The following is a 15,490-nucleotide window of genomic DNA, read 5'->3' as shown; positions in this document are numbered from 1 at the left end:
TCCCATGAAACACAAAATCTCTTGGGAAGAGCAGAAAGGTCAAGGATCACAGGCTAAGAGGGAAAGTGGAGGGGGTGGATGCTGAGCTGGCTCCAACCTGGCCTCTGCCGGCAGCATTTTCCACCCCAGCTCCTCCAGATGCGTGGTCAGTACCAGGGCAGGGAGAGGACTGGGGCAAGCACACATGTTCTGCTCCAGGCCATTCCCAGCCAGCTATGGACTGGATGACTTTAGTGAAGCCCTAAGGACTTCTCCTCCACCCCGTGCCGTCAGACTCCAACTGCACCTCAGCTCTCAGCTGTGCAGCCCCTGAAGCTGCCCACACCCTCATTTTGACCTCTCTCTGCCTGCGAGCATCGGCCCCAGCACGGCCGGGGAGGAAGGGAGGAGCATGCCGGGGGGAGAAAGCCCCTGACAACATCAGGCAGCCCCCACTCTCCCCGCAGAATGGGCAGCGGCCATCCCGGGGGGCCCTGCTGCAGCTGCGCTGGTCGCCGGGGCCGGGATCTGCTGCATGCTGCCCTCCCTGAACATGTGCAGTTCCTGTTTGCTGTGTCTGTACAAGGCAGTGGGAAGTGGGGAATTTACTTACACCTCCCGCTTAACAACCCTGGGAGGCTGGAAGGCTTCAGGCCGCTTTAATTTACAGCCCATCTCTCCAATCTCTCACTCAGTTCGCTGCCGCTTTCTTCCTCCTTGTATTAACGTGACCCAGGTACCTGCCAACAATAATGGACTCGCTTGCGGGGGCGGGCCCCTCCCTCCCGGCACACACAACTTCTACCTTCGCCTTGATATGAATTGCTCCAAATTCAAATGAAAAAAAAAAAAAAAAAAGAGAAAAAAAGAAAAGAAAAAAGGCGAAATCTGAAAAGGTTGGGGTGGGTTTGGAAAAGCGAAGCGCAGTGGTTCTGGGCCCGGCGCCAGTAGCCGGAGGGTACACATGTGCAGGCTCTCCCAGTAGGGCCTTCAGCAGCCCTGTTTTACAACCACCTCGGCACACACTGCAGAGTTCACGCATATGGCCAGACAGATGTGTCTGGCTTACGTTCAAGGCTGGAAAATGAAGAATTATGGAAGTGAAGGGCCCTGGGCATTAGAGAGGGCGGAGGTGAGGGGGAGGGGAGCCAGGGAGAATTTTTCCTCTGCTGAGAAATCTTCATCTGGGCTGCGAGGCTGGAGGAAGAGGGGTTGCGAGCAAGGAGGCAGCCAACAGCCATGCATGTGAGATTGCTCTTAAAGCAACAGGGTGCATTGCCAGGCATCTGCTTCCAGTCCAACCAGTTTACTTCACCAGCTCCCACTGGGAAACGTGCTCAGATCAGGCCAGGGCCAGGCCAGGATCACCTGTATCCCGTCTGTTTGTCCCCATAACGATGGCAACGTTCTGGCTGCAGCAGCCGTTCGCAGACTATTTTTCCGCCGCTGGCTCCTGCATGAACTCTGCCGTTCTCGTCCCACCCTCTCCCTGTCTGCCTGTGCCCTGCTACACAGGAAAGCTGATTTCTCACTGAACCATGGAGCCTCTGCCCTGGGTGGGGGGACAGCTCACTGCCTGGCACACACAGCACTACAGCTCTGCCAGGGCTCCTGGGTGTGTTGGCAGCTCTGTAGGGAAGCTGTGTCTGGCTTCAAGAGGGTCCCAGGAGTCCCCAAAACATTCACTTCAGGGCCTGAGAGAGCAGATCTTACCCCGGGTGGGGACAGCAACCCCGGTTTGGCCCTTCCAGTGGGCCAAAGCTGATCTTGCTGCTGGGTTTCACAGCGACAGCACAGGGCACCTACACTCAGGGAAGTCAAGGTGCTACAGGACATCCCCAAGAGGCTACTGAAGCATGGCAGGATAATGGCTGTGCACCATCAGCACGGCGAGGCGGGATCAGCCCATCCTACCTGAATCTTGTCTTGACGGCGCTGCTGCTCAGCAACTTTCCTGGCCAGGGCTTGCTTCTTGGCTCTGAGCTCCTTGATGTCCATCTCTCCTCCACTGCCTTCAGTCTCCGAATCATCTTCAAATGCCTCAATCCTCACATCATCCTCCTTCTTCCAGGAAATGCAGAACGAGAGCAAAACAGGAGAGAAGTCATTATAAGGGATGCTGGTGGCACAGATCATTCTCGTTCTGCTCTCCTTCTTCCAGCAGACAAATCCCTGTCAGGCATGGTCCATCACCCCTTGCTGTTGGGTGACTGACTATTTCTAAACATCTAAAAGAAGCCAATTAATAGTAAACATCCAGGAAATGACAAGGTGAGACAGGAGGTAACGGGGCAGGAAAGGCAGCGACCAGGCAGGGCAGGGGCAGCCCAGCTTTAACACTCTGTTCTAAAATCACACCCTCTTCCTCACCTTGGAAAACTCTTCCCACAGCCTTGGGTGAGTCACTGATGTTTTACAGCCTTCAATTCTGTGAAAGCATGGTATTTCCCTGTCTCTCTGCTTTGCCTGGCTGTTTAGATGACACATCCCTTGGAGTAAATGCTGCTGTACAAGGCTGCTCTAACCCTGCTGCCTCGTCCCAGTCTGGGAACACAGGGATGGTCATCTTGACAGGAAACTCAAATCTATGAGCCCAGGAGAGGAAAGAGCCTCTTGCCCTTCTCTGTTTTCATCTCTGAACAGGTCAGAGATACTCCTGCACCCACCACAAAACTTCTGTCTGGGTTGGAACAGATGTCTCCTCCTTTCAGAAGGAGACACTGAATCTTGGCTTTAAGTTCGATATGAACTCAAGGTTCTCCAACTCTGGGAGTTCTGCAGGCCCTTTCCAGGATGCCTACACTGCCTAAACTGAAGACCCCAGAGGGAGCCACACTGTTCCCTCTCCAGTTGAAGGCCACACTGGCCTTTCCCCACATACCCAAATCTCTGGGACACAGGAGGGTAGGAGGTGGTGGCTGGTGTCTAATTCAGGATCAGTCACAACCGAGTTCTGCTGCAGCTTTGTTGCTCTCCCCATTGACTTCAGGTCTGAAGGGGAGTCCAGAAGTCCCTGTTCCCCAACACATGTCCCACATGTGCTGCCCAGGAGCCCAACTCTGCCACTCCTGCTGACAGCCCCCTTGTCTCGCCCAGGCCCCCTTGCTGCCCACTGTAGTGACCACAGTCCTTCCCAAGCCCTGCCACTGCCCATCTCCCCTTCCCTGCACAAAATCCAAGGGTTGTGATGGGGCTGGAAAGAGTTCCCAAGTGGCACCTGGGCAGAAAGGCCTGCTCTGAGTTCCTAGAGGGCTGCAGGGAGGGGACAGATCCTGCACAGAGGGATAAGAGCATGGCTACACTCCCTGCCCTGTGAAGGCTGCCATGACATGTGGCAGCAGGAGGGACGTGTGGTCTTAATTTAGAACAACCTCAGCACTGCACAGTCGTGCACTCAATCATTCCACCAGGACTGCACGCCCGCCTGGCCACAGAACCACCTACTCTTCTCTCCCTGTGACTTTTTAGGCATGGGAAGGAGGAAGATGGAGCCCTCAGGCTCACTTCCCTCTGCTGGGACAGCCTGGACCACAGGGGATGGGGGGATGCTGCCAGAGGGAGAGCGTGGCGGAAGGGCCTCGGGGAAAAGCGTCTGCCAGATCTGCTGCGGTGGGTCAGGACCCGCTTGCCCAGGGTGGTGGTGGTGAGCTGGAACCTCCCTTGAGATCAGAGCCAAAGGAGGAAGCTCCAGGGTTGCACAATGAGCTCAGGGAGAGGTTCCCACAGCTGAGCAGAGTCTGTGGGGACAGGGCAGGAGGGAGCTACCCTCTTACTGTGCTTGTTCACAGCAGGAATTGGAAGGACTGACCTGGGAACAGGACCATCCCTGTCAAGACACTGGGTAGAACCTGAAGATCCTCCCATATCCCACAAGTCAGTTGGAAAACCTCCAGTACCTTCTCCAGAAGAGCACAAAAGTCCAGGTCTCTCACCTTTACAGAGCCATCTCTTGCTGTCTGGGGATTTGCTCTGAGCCTCAGTGCAAAAACAAATCACCTAAAATCTGTCCCCTGCCCAGCTGGAGCTGGATGTTGGAACAAAGAGGGTGCTGAGCATGATCTTGCTCTGGGCTCCTCCAGCTGTCAGCTCCCTGGGGTACACAGAGCCACAGGACACAGACAAGGTGCTGTCCTGTAAGGGGTGATACCCCTCTGGCTCTGAGCGCCCGGCCTCAGTACAGGGAGGGGAGGCAGAGTGAGCCTGGGCAGTGCCGGGCCACCCAGCTTCCCGTTCCCAACGCCTCTGCCCCTCTCTCCTGTTTCCCTGGCCTTTCCAACTGCAAGATTAAACAGAAGAAAAGAGTCAACCTGCAGAGCGGCTGGCAGGGCCCTTAAACACACACACGGAGCCTGGAGTGAAGCAAGGCCTACAGGAACAAGCAAGGGCAGAAAAACAAGAGTTGAATTCCTTAATCACATCAGGATGTGAGAGGCAGGGGAGGGACGGGGCGCCAATGTCAGCTCTTCCTGTACGTGTGCTGGAGGCTGGAGCTCAGGCCTCCGCTGCAACGAGCTCCACGGCTATAAACTTGATCCTGAAGCTGAACCCTGACACCCCCTCGCCCACCTCCTCTCCCGGGGCCGCGGTGCTGCACGTTATTAAAGCTCCCCCCCGCTCTGGGTATGAAAAAGCAGCATCTGGAACTCATAGCAGCGTGCTAGATAGAGGCAGGCGGGCTGGACTGGCAGGAAAGGGCACGAGTGAAGCACACTCGGGAGACAAGGGCTGTGCACCATTTGCCCCCCCGCCTCCCCCCATAAAATGCACACACAGCTACACCAGCTATAAATAGCGGGAGCTGCAGGGCAGGCAGAGGCTGGGCCCCACAGGGGTGATTCTTCCTTCACCGAGGCGCGCTCTTCCCGCACGGTACCTGATCTTCCAGTTGTTTTCCCTCTTGGCTTCCCATTTCCTTTCCCATGGCGTCTGGGACGGGTGCCACTGACACATATTTTCCACCCTTGAATGCCAGCAAAGGCTCTTCTTGTCCACAAAGGGCTTCCAGGAAATACTTCAGAACTGTGACCCTCTTGCAGTCGGCTGCAATAACCTACGGGGTGAGGACGAGGGGGTTGGGGGGAGGGAAAGGAAACAAAGTCAGTGCAAAGGGGAGCAGATGAGTAACGACCAGGAGGAAATGTTCAGGGATAGAAGGCCCAGTGGGATGGAGGCAGCACTGCAGGGATGTGCGGGGTGCTCCTCTTCTAAACAGGGATGGAAGGGGTTTGCTTTGCCTCGCAGCCCACTGTCCCCAGGGAAAAGGAGGCAGTCAAAGTGAGGACACCCAGCACCAATCCGTATTCTGTCCTGTCTCCTCTGTGCACCCCAGGGCTGCAGGATTGCCAGGGGACAGACAGCCCCCTGCCCAGCTCCAAACTGGGAAAGAACTGCTGAACCATGAGAGATCAATGATGTGGCTTGTCCCTACTATTCATTTTGGCTCCATCACCAGGTTCCCCCCCAAAAGCTGGGGAGGGATGCAGGTGTGAGAGCGGGTGGGAGGGGGCATTTGAGAAAAGCTCCTTGCCTCCAGCCCGACACCATCCCATGGGCCCATCTCACAGACCCACTGGAGAGCCCCATCAGGGAGGCTGGGACAGATCTGGCCAGAAGGAAACTCAATAGCTGGGGTAATTATCCAATTTATGAGGCTCTCAAATGGAGTTTCCAGAGCACGGGAGCCTGGTGCCTCCACAGCCCTATCCCGCGCGGCACAGCCTCTGCCGGCACCTCCGTCAGGGCTGGCCTCGGCTCAGCCCCTGTCCCCTCGCAGCAGGGCTCTGCACCTGCACAGCTCTCCCCTGGTGCTTCCTGCTGACCGGTGTCAGCCCAAGGGGCTGCAGATTTATAGGGAGAAAGTCAGCAAACAGGACTAAAAGTGCTACCCGCTACGGAAACAAAGTCCACATCGACACCCAAGCTTCTCCTGCCCCCGCAAACCACCCTGGTTTTGCTCTGCTCCTACAGAGCCTCACAGACCCCTATCCCAAGAGGGTCCCTGCAGGCTCCCACGACCACGATTCTGGAGCTGGGCAGAGGGTCAGACCCCACACACCAGGTGCCTCAGACCCAGGGACACACATGGGTGTGATGCCAACGCCGCACGTCCCTGTGTCACCGCACACCGGCTCGTCACCGTGCTGTGCCCTGGAGGGGCTGTGCCATGGTGAGCAAGGGCTGGCAGCGGCATCGGCCCCACTGCACCAGGCTGCTGTGAGAGGAAACTTCTGCTCTTCCACAGAGCTGCCAGTTTCCTCTCTGTGGGCTAATTTTAACCACCGTGTCGCTGTAGTGCGTGTCAAAAACCTGACCCTCCTCTGACCTCCAACCTCCCACCCCAGCTACTGCCAGAGCGAGGCACCCTCATGGACCCACAGCTGGGGTTGCCTCCATTTGAAGGTGCCCCCCTGGGATCCTGTGTCCCCCGTATCTATACAGACAGGCAGAGGGGGAGGAGAATCCCCTTCCTCCCTGTGGAGGCAGTTGCTGCTGCAGAGAGGTGGTATGAGCAGGCTGATCACAAGAGTTAATATTTTGGGGAGCAAAGGACCCACAACTTTTGATTCTGCCCCTAAAAAATGTGTCCTGTAGGATCCAGGTGAGCACAAAGTGACACTGGCCCAGCAGCCCCAGAAGCAGTTTGGGCTGCTGGGGACCATCTGTCCCACGACAGCCCTTTGCTGTTTGTGACATCCAGCCAGGAGAAATCCCTCCAAGTGTCACCACAGGAACATTCCCATCCTCCTGGCTCTCCTTCAGGAACGATTGTGTGCAGAGGAAAGTCAGAAGGAAAGAGAACAAGAGCAAAATGGGAATGCTTGTCATGGGAAACAACGTGAGAGCTCTGGGCTGCAGCAGCCCCAAGGGAAGTGGTGGAAACCTCATCACTAGTTTCACCCCGAGTCGACAGGCTAATGCCACGGAGACCCAGCCTGACTCACATGGGGTGACTTTGGTCCAGGGATTTTCCTGTCTGGGTATCTGCAGTTCCCTGGTGCCCAGGTTGCTGGGTGAGAAGAGTGCCCACCACCACCAGCCATGTACTGTGGGGTGCCAGGATATAGCCAACAGCAGCAGCACTGGGAAAAGGGATGAACCTGTCTAGGTGGGGAAGAGATAGGCGCCCCATCCCGACACCATTCCTAAGGGATTTCTCAGGACACCTCTAGAAATAAAAGCCATTGCATCCAGTGTAGGACCCATGAGGTTTTCAGGAGGGGCTGGGTGCTGACACAGCTGCAGCACGGCCATCACTGCACAGTAAAGGCTTAAATCTGAGCCTCCTGGATTGGGAATGATCAGGTATAGTGCAGAAGAGCTCTCTTCACCCATGGCTGGGGCTTGCGACAAGGGCAGGTGGGATCACTCCTTCCTCCCCCGAAGAAGAAACCAGTAGGAAACACCAGATTTCCTGCCAAGCCAGCACAGCACATGCTTAAATCCAGCTCATCTGCTGGGGAGAACAGAGCCCAAATGAAGGCCCATGACATAATGCCACAGCAACTCGTCTCATGAACACATTTTTCCAGCCCACATGAATGAAAAACAGGGAAGGAGCAAATGCTCTGCACATCCCTGTCACATGCAGCCCAGCTCGAGGAGCAGCCCGGGGCTGCCGGCAGCCAGGCTGGCCCCGCCACAGGGCAGCCCAGCCTTGGCAGTGCTGGGAAAGAAGTGACCTGTGACTGGCACCCAGGTCTCTCTCGAACGGCAGAGCAGGACCTTGCGTGTCTCAGAGCAACCCGCTTTTGTCACAAACTTCCTGTTTCGGAGTGGAAACACGAGTGCCCATGGCAGTACCGGGATAACGGGGGCAGTGGGGATGGCTGTGAAGCCACTCGCCGGTTCAGGTGGAGATTCCAGCAGAGCACGGCGAGGACACCAGGAGCTGTGCCCACCCTTCTCGAAGGAATGGGAGTACAAAAGGACACGGCGTCGATGAGTTTGGTGATGTGGCAGCAGACACCCCGGCCCCAGCGGGGAATACAGCCCTTCCCCCTCCGACCGTGCAGTGCGACAGCAGGAACCGAAAGCCTGGCTTCAAGTCATCGCTGGGTATGAAAATAGGCCTGACACGCACACAGCCGCTCTCAAAGGAAAACCGAAACCGAGAATTGCTGAAGTGGTCTGGTGCCCCCGTCCGTGACCCGGGCTCAGTTCCCCAGAGGCATCGCAGAGCCCCTCGCCACCACGGTGCCTCTCGGGGACACGTGGCTGGGGACCAGGCGTGGGACCGAGGTGGCTTCGGCTGCAGCAGCCCCGATTACCAGCTTGATCTCATCAGGGCTGGAGGGGAGAGGCTTCCAATCTCCTTTTCCATCAGACAGGCTCACCACCAGCTCCAGCACCAGCCACCCACTGGGGGCTGACGGCTGCTCGGCCACACTGACGAGGCTCATTAGCCAACTGCTAATTCATGGGTCACATATTAACATACTGATCATTGAGTAAGACACAGCAGGACTCACATTAACACACACTAACTGCCTGTAGAGACCCACTGGGCTGCACATTAACTGTACCAGCTGTTGGGTTTTCAAAGCCACTCTGCAGTGCCAGTGTCACCTCCTGCCAGCGGTGAGCGGGGTTCCCCAGTCTAATGAGGGATCTCCAGATCTAATGAACCTGATCCCCTCTATGGTCTTGGCTCTATTTCCCTCTGCAGATAAAACAGGCAGAAGGGAAAAGCTTCCCTCAGTGCTGTGGAGGGCAGAGAACTCCTGCACCTGGCCCGAAGGAGATGCAGCCCCGACATCAGCACGTGTCCTCCAGGAGATTTAAGGGGAGGGAAGGGCCTCGCTTGGAGAGCTGTGAGCGCTGTGCCCGAGGGGACACCTGCACCTGGTGCTGGCAGGGTGACACCATCAGAAACCAGCCACGGTCTCGCTTTGGGTCAGAGACGTGCCTGGAGCCGGGGGGGGGGGCAGCGGCTTTGCCCCCGCCCCGGCCCCGCCGCTCCGCTCACGGCTCTCCCGCAGCTCAGCAAATCGCTGTCACACCCTCCGCTGCCTTCAATCAACTTTTACAACTTGTTAATTTTACGCAGCGTCCTAAAGAGCAAATAACTGGGAGGCAGGAATGCAGACTCCTTCAGCTAGTCCAAAGAGCCTGCGGCAGCCAAGCCAGCTGGCCAGGGGAGCCCCGCTCAGCCGCAGGGACCTGCCACATCCCGGGGGGAACTCGGTCCGGAGGGGGCTGCCCCACACCCACGACAGCCTCTGGCAATGCCACGCTGCTGCCAGCGGTGTGTGGAGGGACCCTGGCAGCTTCTCCCTCAACAAAACCTTAGACTCCACAAGGAAACAGGAGGCAGTGGCTTTGGAGAAGGGATTGCCTGGAGGACAGGCTGCCATTGCCGGTTCTGCATTCCTATGTGCGAGGGGGAGACACCAGTACATCCTGACAGCTGGATTCTAAAGGGGAAAAGGACATGAGAAGTTTGAGTCATAGCACGGAGAGATCCCATCCCAGATTCGGAGATGGAACAGGATAGGACTGGGACTCAGAGCCAAGCTCCAGCACGATCCAGCGTGGGGATAACACTGTTTTTGCCACATTGGTTTAAATATGGCTTAGCTGAAGTAGCTGAACGATGCTGAAACCAAGTGAGCCCCAAACAATCTAAACCATGCAGTGACTACACAGCCCAGCTGAAATGTTTGCACTGACCCTGCTAAAACATCCAGGCAAGGCAGGCCATGGCTCAAAAGCCTCCCTGTGCCCTGTGCTGCCTCCTCCCATCCCTGGGGATCCAGCTTGGAGGAGGAGCAGAGGAAAGAGCCTGGTTTGGTCTCATCCCTTCTGGGTTTTCATCTCTCAGGCTCGCACAGAAGCTGGGCTGGGTTTAACCCTGGACTCATCACAGCCCAACTTCTCTGGGCTCGTTCCCCAGCCAGGGTGTGTCCCAAGGATCTCCTTGCTCTGCCCAGCACCAAATACAGGTTGAAGGGGTTTGGCCACCTGGGTAGGGAGGACTGAGGTGTCCATCACAGCTGGGCAGCAGCACTTGCAGCTGGATGCAACCCTGGTTTCAGCAGCTGAGAGCTGCCTGCAGCCACAGGTCTCTCAGAGAAGCTTCTAATTTTGACTAATCCCACAACCATGTTTGGTGGATGCGGCTCCCACGTGGCTGCAACTCTGTGTGTGACCTGAGAGAGCAACTGTGGCTGCAACAGGACCCAAATCAAGGCTCCAAGGGATCTTGCTGCTGCCCTGGCTTTGCAGTACCCTATGCTGGCATGGGCAGTGCCTGGCACCAACCAGAGAGCACACCTGGGGAAAGGATCCACCACATCCATACCTGAAGCTCCACCACAGCAGAGATGAGCATGAGAAAACACCTAGGGAAGACGGATAAGCCCAGAAGAACCGCTCCAGTTGCTCTTCCCCGAGGCCTCTGCTGGAGGACCACTCTGCCTGCAAAGCAGGGGCTCACCAGAGAGACAGTGTGGTCATGACTTACCCAAACCTCTCTCCCAGCATTCTGAGCCTTGCAGAGGCACAGCTCCAGCCTCTGCACTGGGGCACATGGTCTCAGACGAGTCATCGGAGCAGATGTGCTTTTTGGCCTGGCAAACCCTCTGTCTTTCCAGCCTTGGCCACATAGCTCGGTCACAACTGGCCTTTAAAGCTGGAAAGCAGCATGGAAAGGGAGACAACTACCCACCATAACCAGGGTTTGCTGGGCTGAGACCAGCCTTGCTTATCCAGTGCAGTGATGCAGAGAAGACTCGTGGGTGATATAAAGGTGCCAGTTCTCTTTCCCTGACTGGCACCCAGTGGCTGTGGGGCAGGAATACAGACCAGATGTTTAATGATCTAGGTCAGAAGACACTTAAAACTTTGTATGGAAATCCTACACTGTCACAGGTCCCAGCCTATGTCCCTGCAATCCTTTGTGCTGTGGCACAGCCTGGCACTGCCCAAGAGAACATCTCACAGTTGCTCTCAAGTCTTCCCTTCCTTGGTGATGGCTAATCATGGGGTTGAGAAAAGCTGTTTTTCCACCCTCTGAAGATGCAGCAGGAACCTTTCATGACTTTTGCGGAAGAGTCAACACTAAAGCCAACTGAAGCAGATGCTCTGGATGGAAAAACATCCTCTAGATCCCTCTTGAGTTCCTGAGCCCAGGATGGCCTGGAGGGTTGATACAGCCCAGCCCAGGACCAGCTGCTTCCCTGGGGCTACACAGCCCAGAGGGGAAAGTCCCTGATGGATTGCAAACCAAACTTTTGGCTTTCACTGATGCTTGGAAAGAGTTGCCCTAATGTTTTATTCACCTGTTAAATGTCCTAAAGAACCTCTTTGTCAGATCTAGGGAGCAGCAGCATTTGCAGCAGGGAGCAGTTGGCTCCAGGCTTCATCCGACACCTCGTACACAGGAGATGGGTCACCAACTTAATTTTATTCTCATCAGCCCATTCCCACTGGACAGCAGCAAAACAAGAGGAAGGCATGACTTTAGCCTGGATGAGAAGTCCAAGAGAAGATGATGGGGTACAGGAGATGTCCACTGAGTGATGGAGATGCTTCATATGGTTTGTGAGTGTGGCTCCTGCTTGGTTCTCCTTGTGTAACTGCCTCAAATTAGGCACTGAAGGAATTTCTGCAGGAATTTTCACTGGAGAAAGCATTTGCTTCCACCCCCCATGGCCACATGTCCCAGTGCTGATCCCACAGCAGTGATTTATCCAGGGCATTTCTGCTATCCGAGGGGAAGCCTTGAGCACAGGACCACACATTTCAATTGTCTGTTGTGTGAACAAGGGGCTAAAAAATCACAGCTTTGAAAGAGGCTGTGAAAAAGGCAGATGGCTCCCAGAGAAACAGTGAATCACACACAGGGACTCCCACCTTGATGCCCTCCTCTCTCCCATCCCAGTTCCCAGCACAACCCCAGTCTTCTCAGGGGAAAGAAAGAGAAAAAAATCGAGCCATACAGTAAAGCCAAGTCCAGAGGAGCCTGTTCTGCTCCTCTCTTACAGATCCTACTGGAACCCTAACCAGAGGAGACAAATCCCCCAAATCCTGCCCCAAGCCCGTGGTCCCAGGCTGGGGAAGGAGGAAGATTCGTATCCTCAGCAAAGGCAACATGGCACCACTGACAGCTTTCACAGGGCATGGGCTGTTCTCCCTGCTGCAGGAGTCTCCAGGCTTTTCCTTTTCAGGGACTGGGGGAATTTATTTCCTCTGCCATTTCGGAGGATGCCTGCCTTGCCAGAGATTGTTTTGCAGAGTTCAGACAGATAAGAAAGTGGTTAGCAGGCTCTTCGGTGGAGGAAGGGAGGATTGCTTAGTAAGGGAAAGGGGACTGCTCTGCTCTCAGCAACCACACATTGCCCTTCCTCTGAGGCCACCGCTCTGGGGGATGCTGGCGCTGGGGACAGGGACAGGCCATCCCCACACCTCTCCACCTCTGGGTGTTTTTTTGGGTACCTCTGCTTGTGGGGCCACACTGGTGACCAGAGACGCTGTTCCTGTGCCAGGACTGGGATCTGTCTCTCCTGGAATTTGGGAAATGCGACTGATGAATGTTCAATCCGACATCTCGATTGCAAGTCTCCGTGCGCTCTTGCAACAGCGAGAGCCCTTTCTGCAGGGTACGTAGAAAAAAATAGGGCAGGAGCCAAGTCCAGGCTGCCCACGCTTGTGGGGATAGTGCTGTGGTTATCTCACACCCTCTCCTTTCCCCAATGAGCCCCCCAGAATGACTGGCAGCAGGAGGGACTTGGCCTCGCTGTGGGGCTCGCATGGAGGAAGACCAAAGATGCACAATTCCTGCTAAGCATGTCCATCTCCAGCACGCCAACAGTGCTCTGTGGAGGTTCAGCTCAGCTCCTGCAGACCCTACACCCACCCCACATCTGTAGCAGGGCAGAGCAGGCCCTCACCAACAGCTCCCACTGACAGCACCAGCTCTTTCCCAAGGACTTCCCCATGGAGACAACTAGAAACTGCCTCGTGATGTGACCCACAGAGTAACTTGGTGATTCCTGTCACACAGGACAAGGCACCAGTGTCTGGGGTAGCAGAGTGCTAAGATGATGGGAAGTTGGGGGCTGGAAGGAAGAGCCTGTCAGCAAGGGAATGGAGGAGCAGGGATGAGAATCTACAATACAAAAATAGCAAAAAAAGGTTCAAATCAGAGCTCACCCTGACAGCCTCTACCTGCCCTGCCTACACTACCCACCTCTCACCCTTCCAGTGTCAGCTCTGCTTCAGGCAGAGAGGAAACCACAGTGAGAGCCTGTAACACCTATGGCATGGTGGACTTCCACCCTTGGAGGTGCCTGTCCCTCACAAACCTGACTCCTGACCTCAGCAGCGTGAGGGAAGAGAGGTAAGAGCTGGAATATTCTGCCTAGTGCTGGCAGAGCCTTTTGGGAAGCCATTTCTGTGAGTTAACACAGCTTATACGTTCTCCATGCAGTTCCTGGCCGCCTTCCACTGCAGATGAGAGTTTTATGTCGAATTTTAAGTTTGACCACAAATATTTAAACTTCCTTGGACCACAAATGCTGTATCTTCTTTGTGGTTTAGTTGGCACCAAATGAGTATTTACAGATCCCTATATGTCTGTCTGTCATTTAAATATCTCACGGAGGTGCCAAAGGTTTCAGAAGAGGGGGGGTTCCTCTGGCAGACCCCTGATTCCCCCTCTCTGCCTTCATTACTAGGCAGAGGCAAGGGAGAGGTGCAGGCACTGGCCAAGCCCTTTGCAGAGGGCACAGCTGCTCTGGGCTGAGCATTTCATACTCGCACTCTATTAAGTTTGCTTTCCAGAGAATGTCATCTGAGATCCCACTGTAACTTGCACAGCTCTTTGCCCTGGTGGATACTTGAACTGGGATGAAAGTCTTTGGAATTTTCTCCTCTTCTTTTAGGAAACCGAGTCTACAGGAGACTGTTTTAATGAGAACCACTAAAACCTCCTAAAGCAGCACAGCTCCCACCTGGCCACTGCTTGCAGCCTCCCCACAGGGGTTTTCACTTCCTCAAACACCAGCAGTTCTCAGTGGGTGACAATCCTGACCTGCTGAACTGGAATCCCAGTCTAGGGAAACTGGTTGGAGTGGTCAGTGGCAGAACTGCACTGAATTGAGGGAGGGCTGTTTGGCCAGGAAAACACAACCAAATAAACACTGTAGAAGATCCCTCCTAAGCACCCCATGCCAAGGGAATTTGGCATTGCTGTTACACGGAGCTGGATGAGGAGCAAAGAGCTGAGGGTCCCTGAGCTGACACCCAACTGGGTGGGTGGCTTATGGGAAGCAGCAGCCCAAAATCTGAGTTAACGTGTACACACTGGCTTGAACCAAGTTGTGTGTGTTTCATTTCCTTCAGATTTTTTACTCTAGGACACAAACTGGATGCTTGTCCCACCAACTGTCGGGGAACTTCAGAACAAGGAGTGGTGCAGTAGATGCTGCTCCTGCAACGCTGCTGTTACCACCCCAGGGACCCACGCCACTGGATGGTCATGGCAGCACTCAGAGAGCTCTCCCTGAAGTCCCACCATCTCTTGGGAGACACAAAGCAACTGCGTGCCCAGGGCAAAAGCTCCAGCAACGGCTGCCCACATCAGAGGAAACAGATACCTGAGTCAGAGCCATGCGATGAGAAACCTCCGTTCCACAAACCAGAAGCCAGACTGAGCAACGTCAGCACCGAGCTGCCCCACTGCTGCTTGCATGCCTCTGGGAAGCTCAGGGCACTCCAGCTCCCCTCAGCTTTGGAAGTGGAAAGAGAAGCAGCTTTGCTTTGAACAAACGAGCGGGCAAAGCCCTCGTGAAAGGGCAGCTCGTGGGGCTGGGGCTGCCGTGTGGAGGGAGGAGCTCCTCCGACCGTTGGCTGATCTGCTGGGGCCAATGCTAAATTCCCTTGAAAACAGAGGGTGGGGATACGGCAGGCAATGTAATAACACCAGAAAAATGCCACCACAGCTCTGTCGGCTGCGACACCACAGCCCTAGAGATATTAGCAATACTGGCATTTCCCCCCGCCGCAAGAACCACACTGGCAGCGCGCTCCCGGCGGCTCGGGGCAGGGCGGGAAGCAGCTCACAGCACTTCCAGCAGCCACTTCAGGGAGGGACAAACGCTGTATTTTGCTTTACAGTGAAATGCTGCCACTTAGGGGACTCCCGATGACGTTCTTGTGCCTGAGAGCCCATGTCCTCTTCCAGGAGGGGCTGCTCCAAGCAGGACACACTCTGTTAGCCTGCCAGAGAGGTAACGTCCTGCACTGGACGTGAGCTCCGGCCCACGCAGATCCTGCTCAAAGGAAGCAGTGAGCACAGCCCTGCTACTTATACCCAATACTCAGCTCTTTTGGCAAATGATTAATGGCCAGAGTCTTGCAGTTGCTTGCTTCCAGCTGGGCCAAGAGCTGCAAACACACCTAGGGAAGGGAAGGGAAGGGAAGGGAAGGGAAGGAGGAATTGGAACAGCGGTTTGTCGGGGAAAGGAAAATTATTCGCTGCGTCTTTGTTTTCGGGAGAGCTCCTCCTCCC

At 55.4% G+C, this 15,490-nt stretch overlaps 1 protein-coding gene across 4 annotated transcripts in view; it reads right to left on the bottom strand.

Moving 5' to 3' along the window:
• SMG6 (SMG6, nonsense mediated mRNA decay factor) overlaps positions 1-15,490 on the bottom strand; it is a 108,820-nt gene that overhangs the window by 12,843 nt on the left and 80,487 nt on the right. For 2 of the 4 annotated variants that reach the window (XM_027890011.1, XM_027890009.1), the window contains exons 14-15: positions 4,853-5,029; positions 1,894-2,043 (exon numbers count right to left, since the gene is read on the bottom strand). In XM_027890011.1, coding sequence (XP_027745812.1) covers positions 1,894-2,043; positions 4,853-5,029 — 327 coding nt within the window. The remainder of the gene's footprint in view (positions 1-1,893; positions 2,044-4,852; positions 5,030-15,490) is intronic. The other 2 variants (XM_027890010.1, XM_027890012.1) reach the window with 1 other exon arrangement.

Source organism: Empidonax traillii, unplaced genomic scaffold, assembly GCF_003031625.1.
Source record: "Empidonax traillii isolate 1590-97213 ecotype Southwest subspecies unplaced genomic scaffold, ASM303162v1 scaffold276:size1176444, whole genome shotgun sequence".
Taxonomy (NCBI): Eukaryota; Metazoa; Chordata; class Aves; order Passeriformes; family Tyrannidae; genus Empidonax; species Empidonax traillii.
Note: the sequence above shows the minus strand (reverse complement) of the source record. Positions and strands in the feature narration are given on the sequence as shown.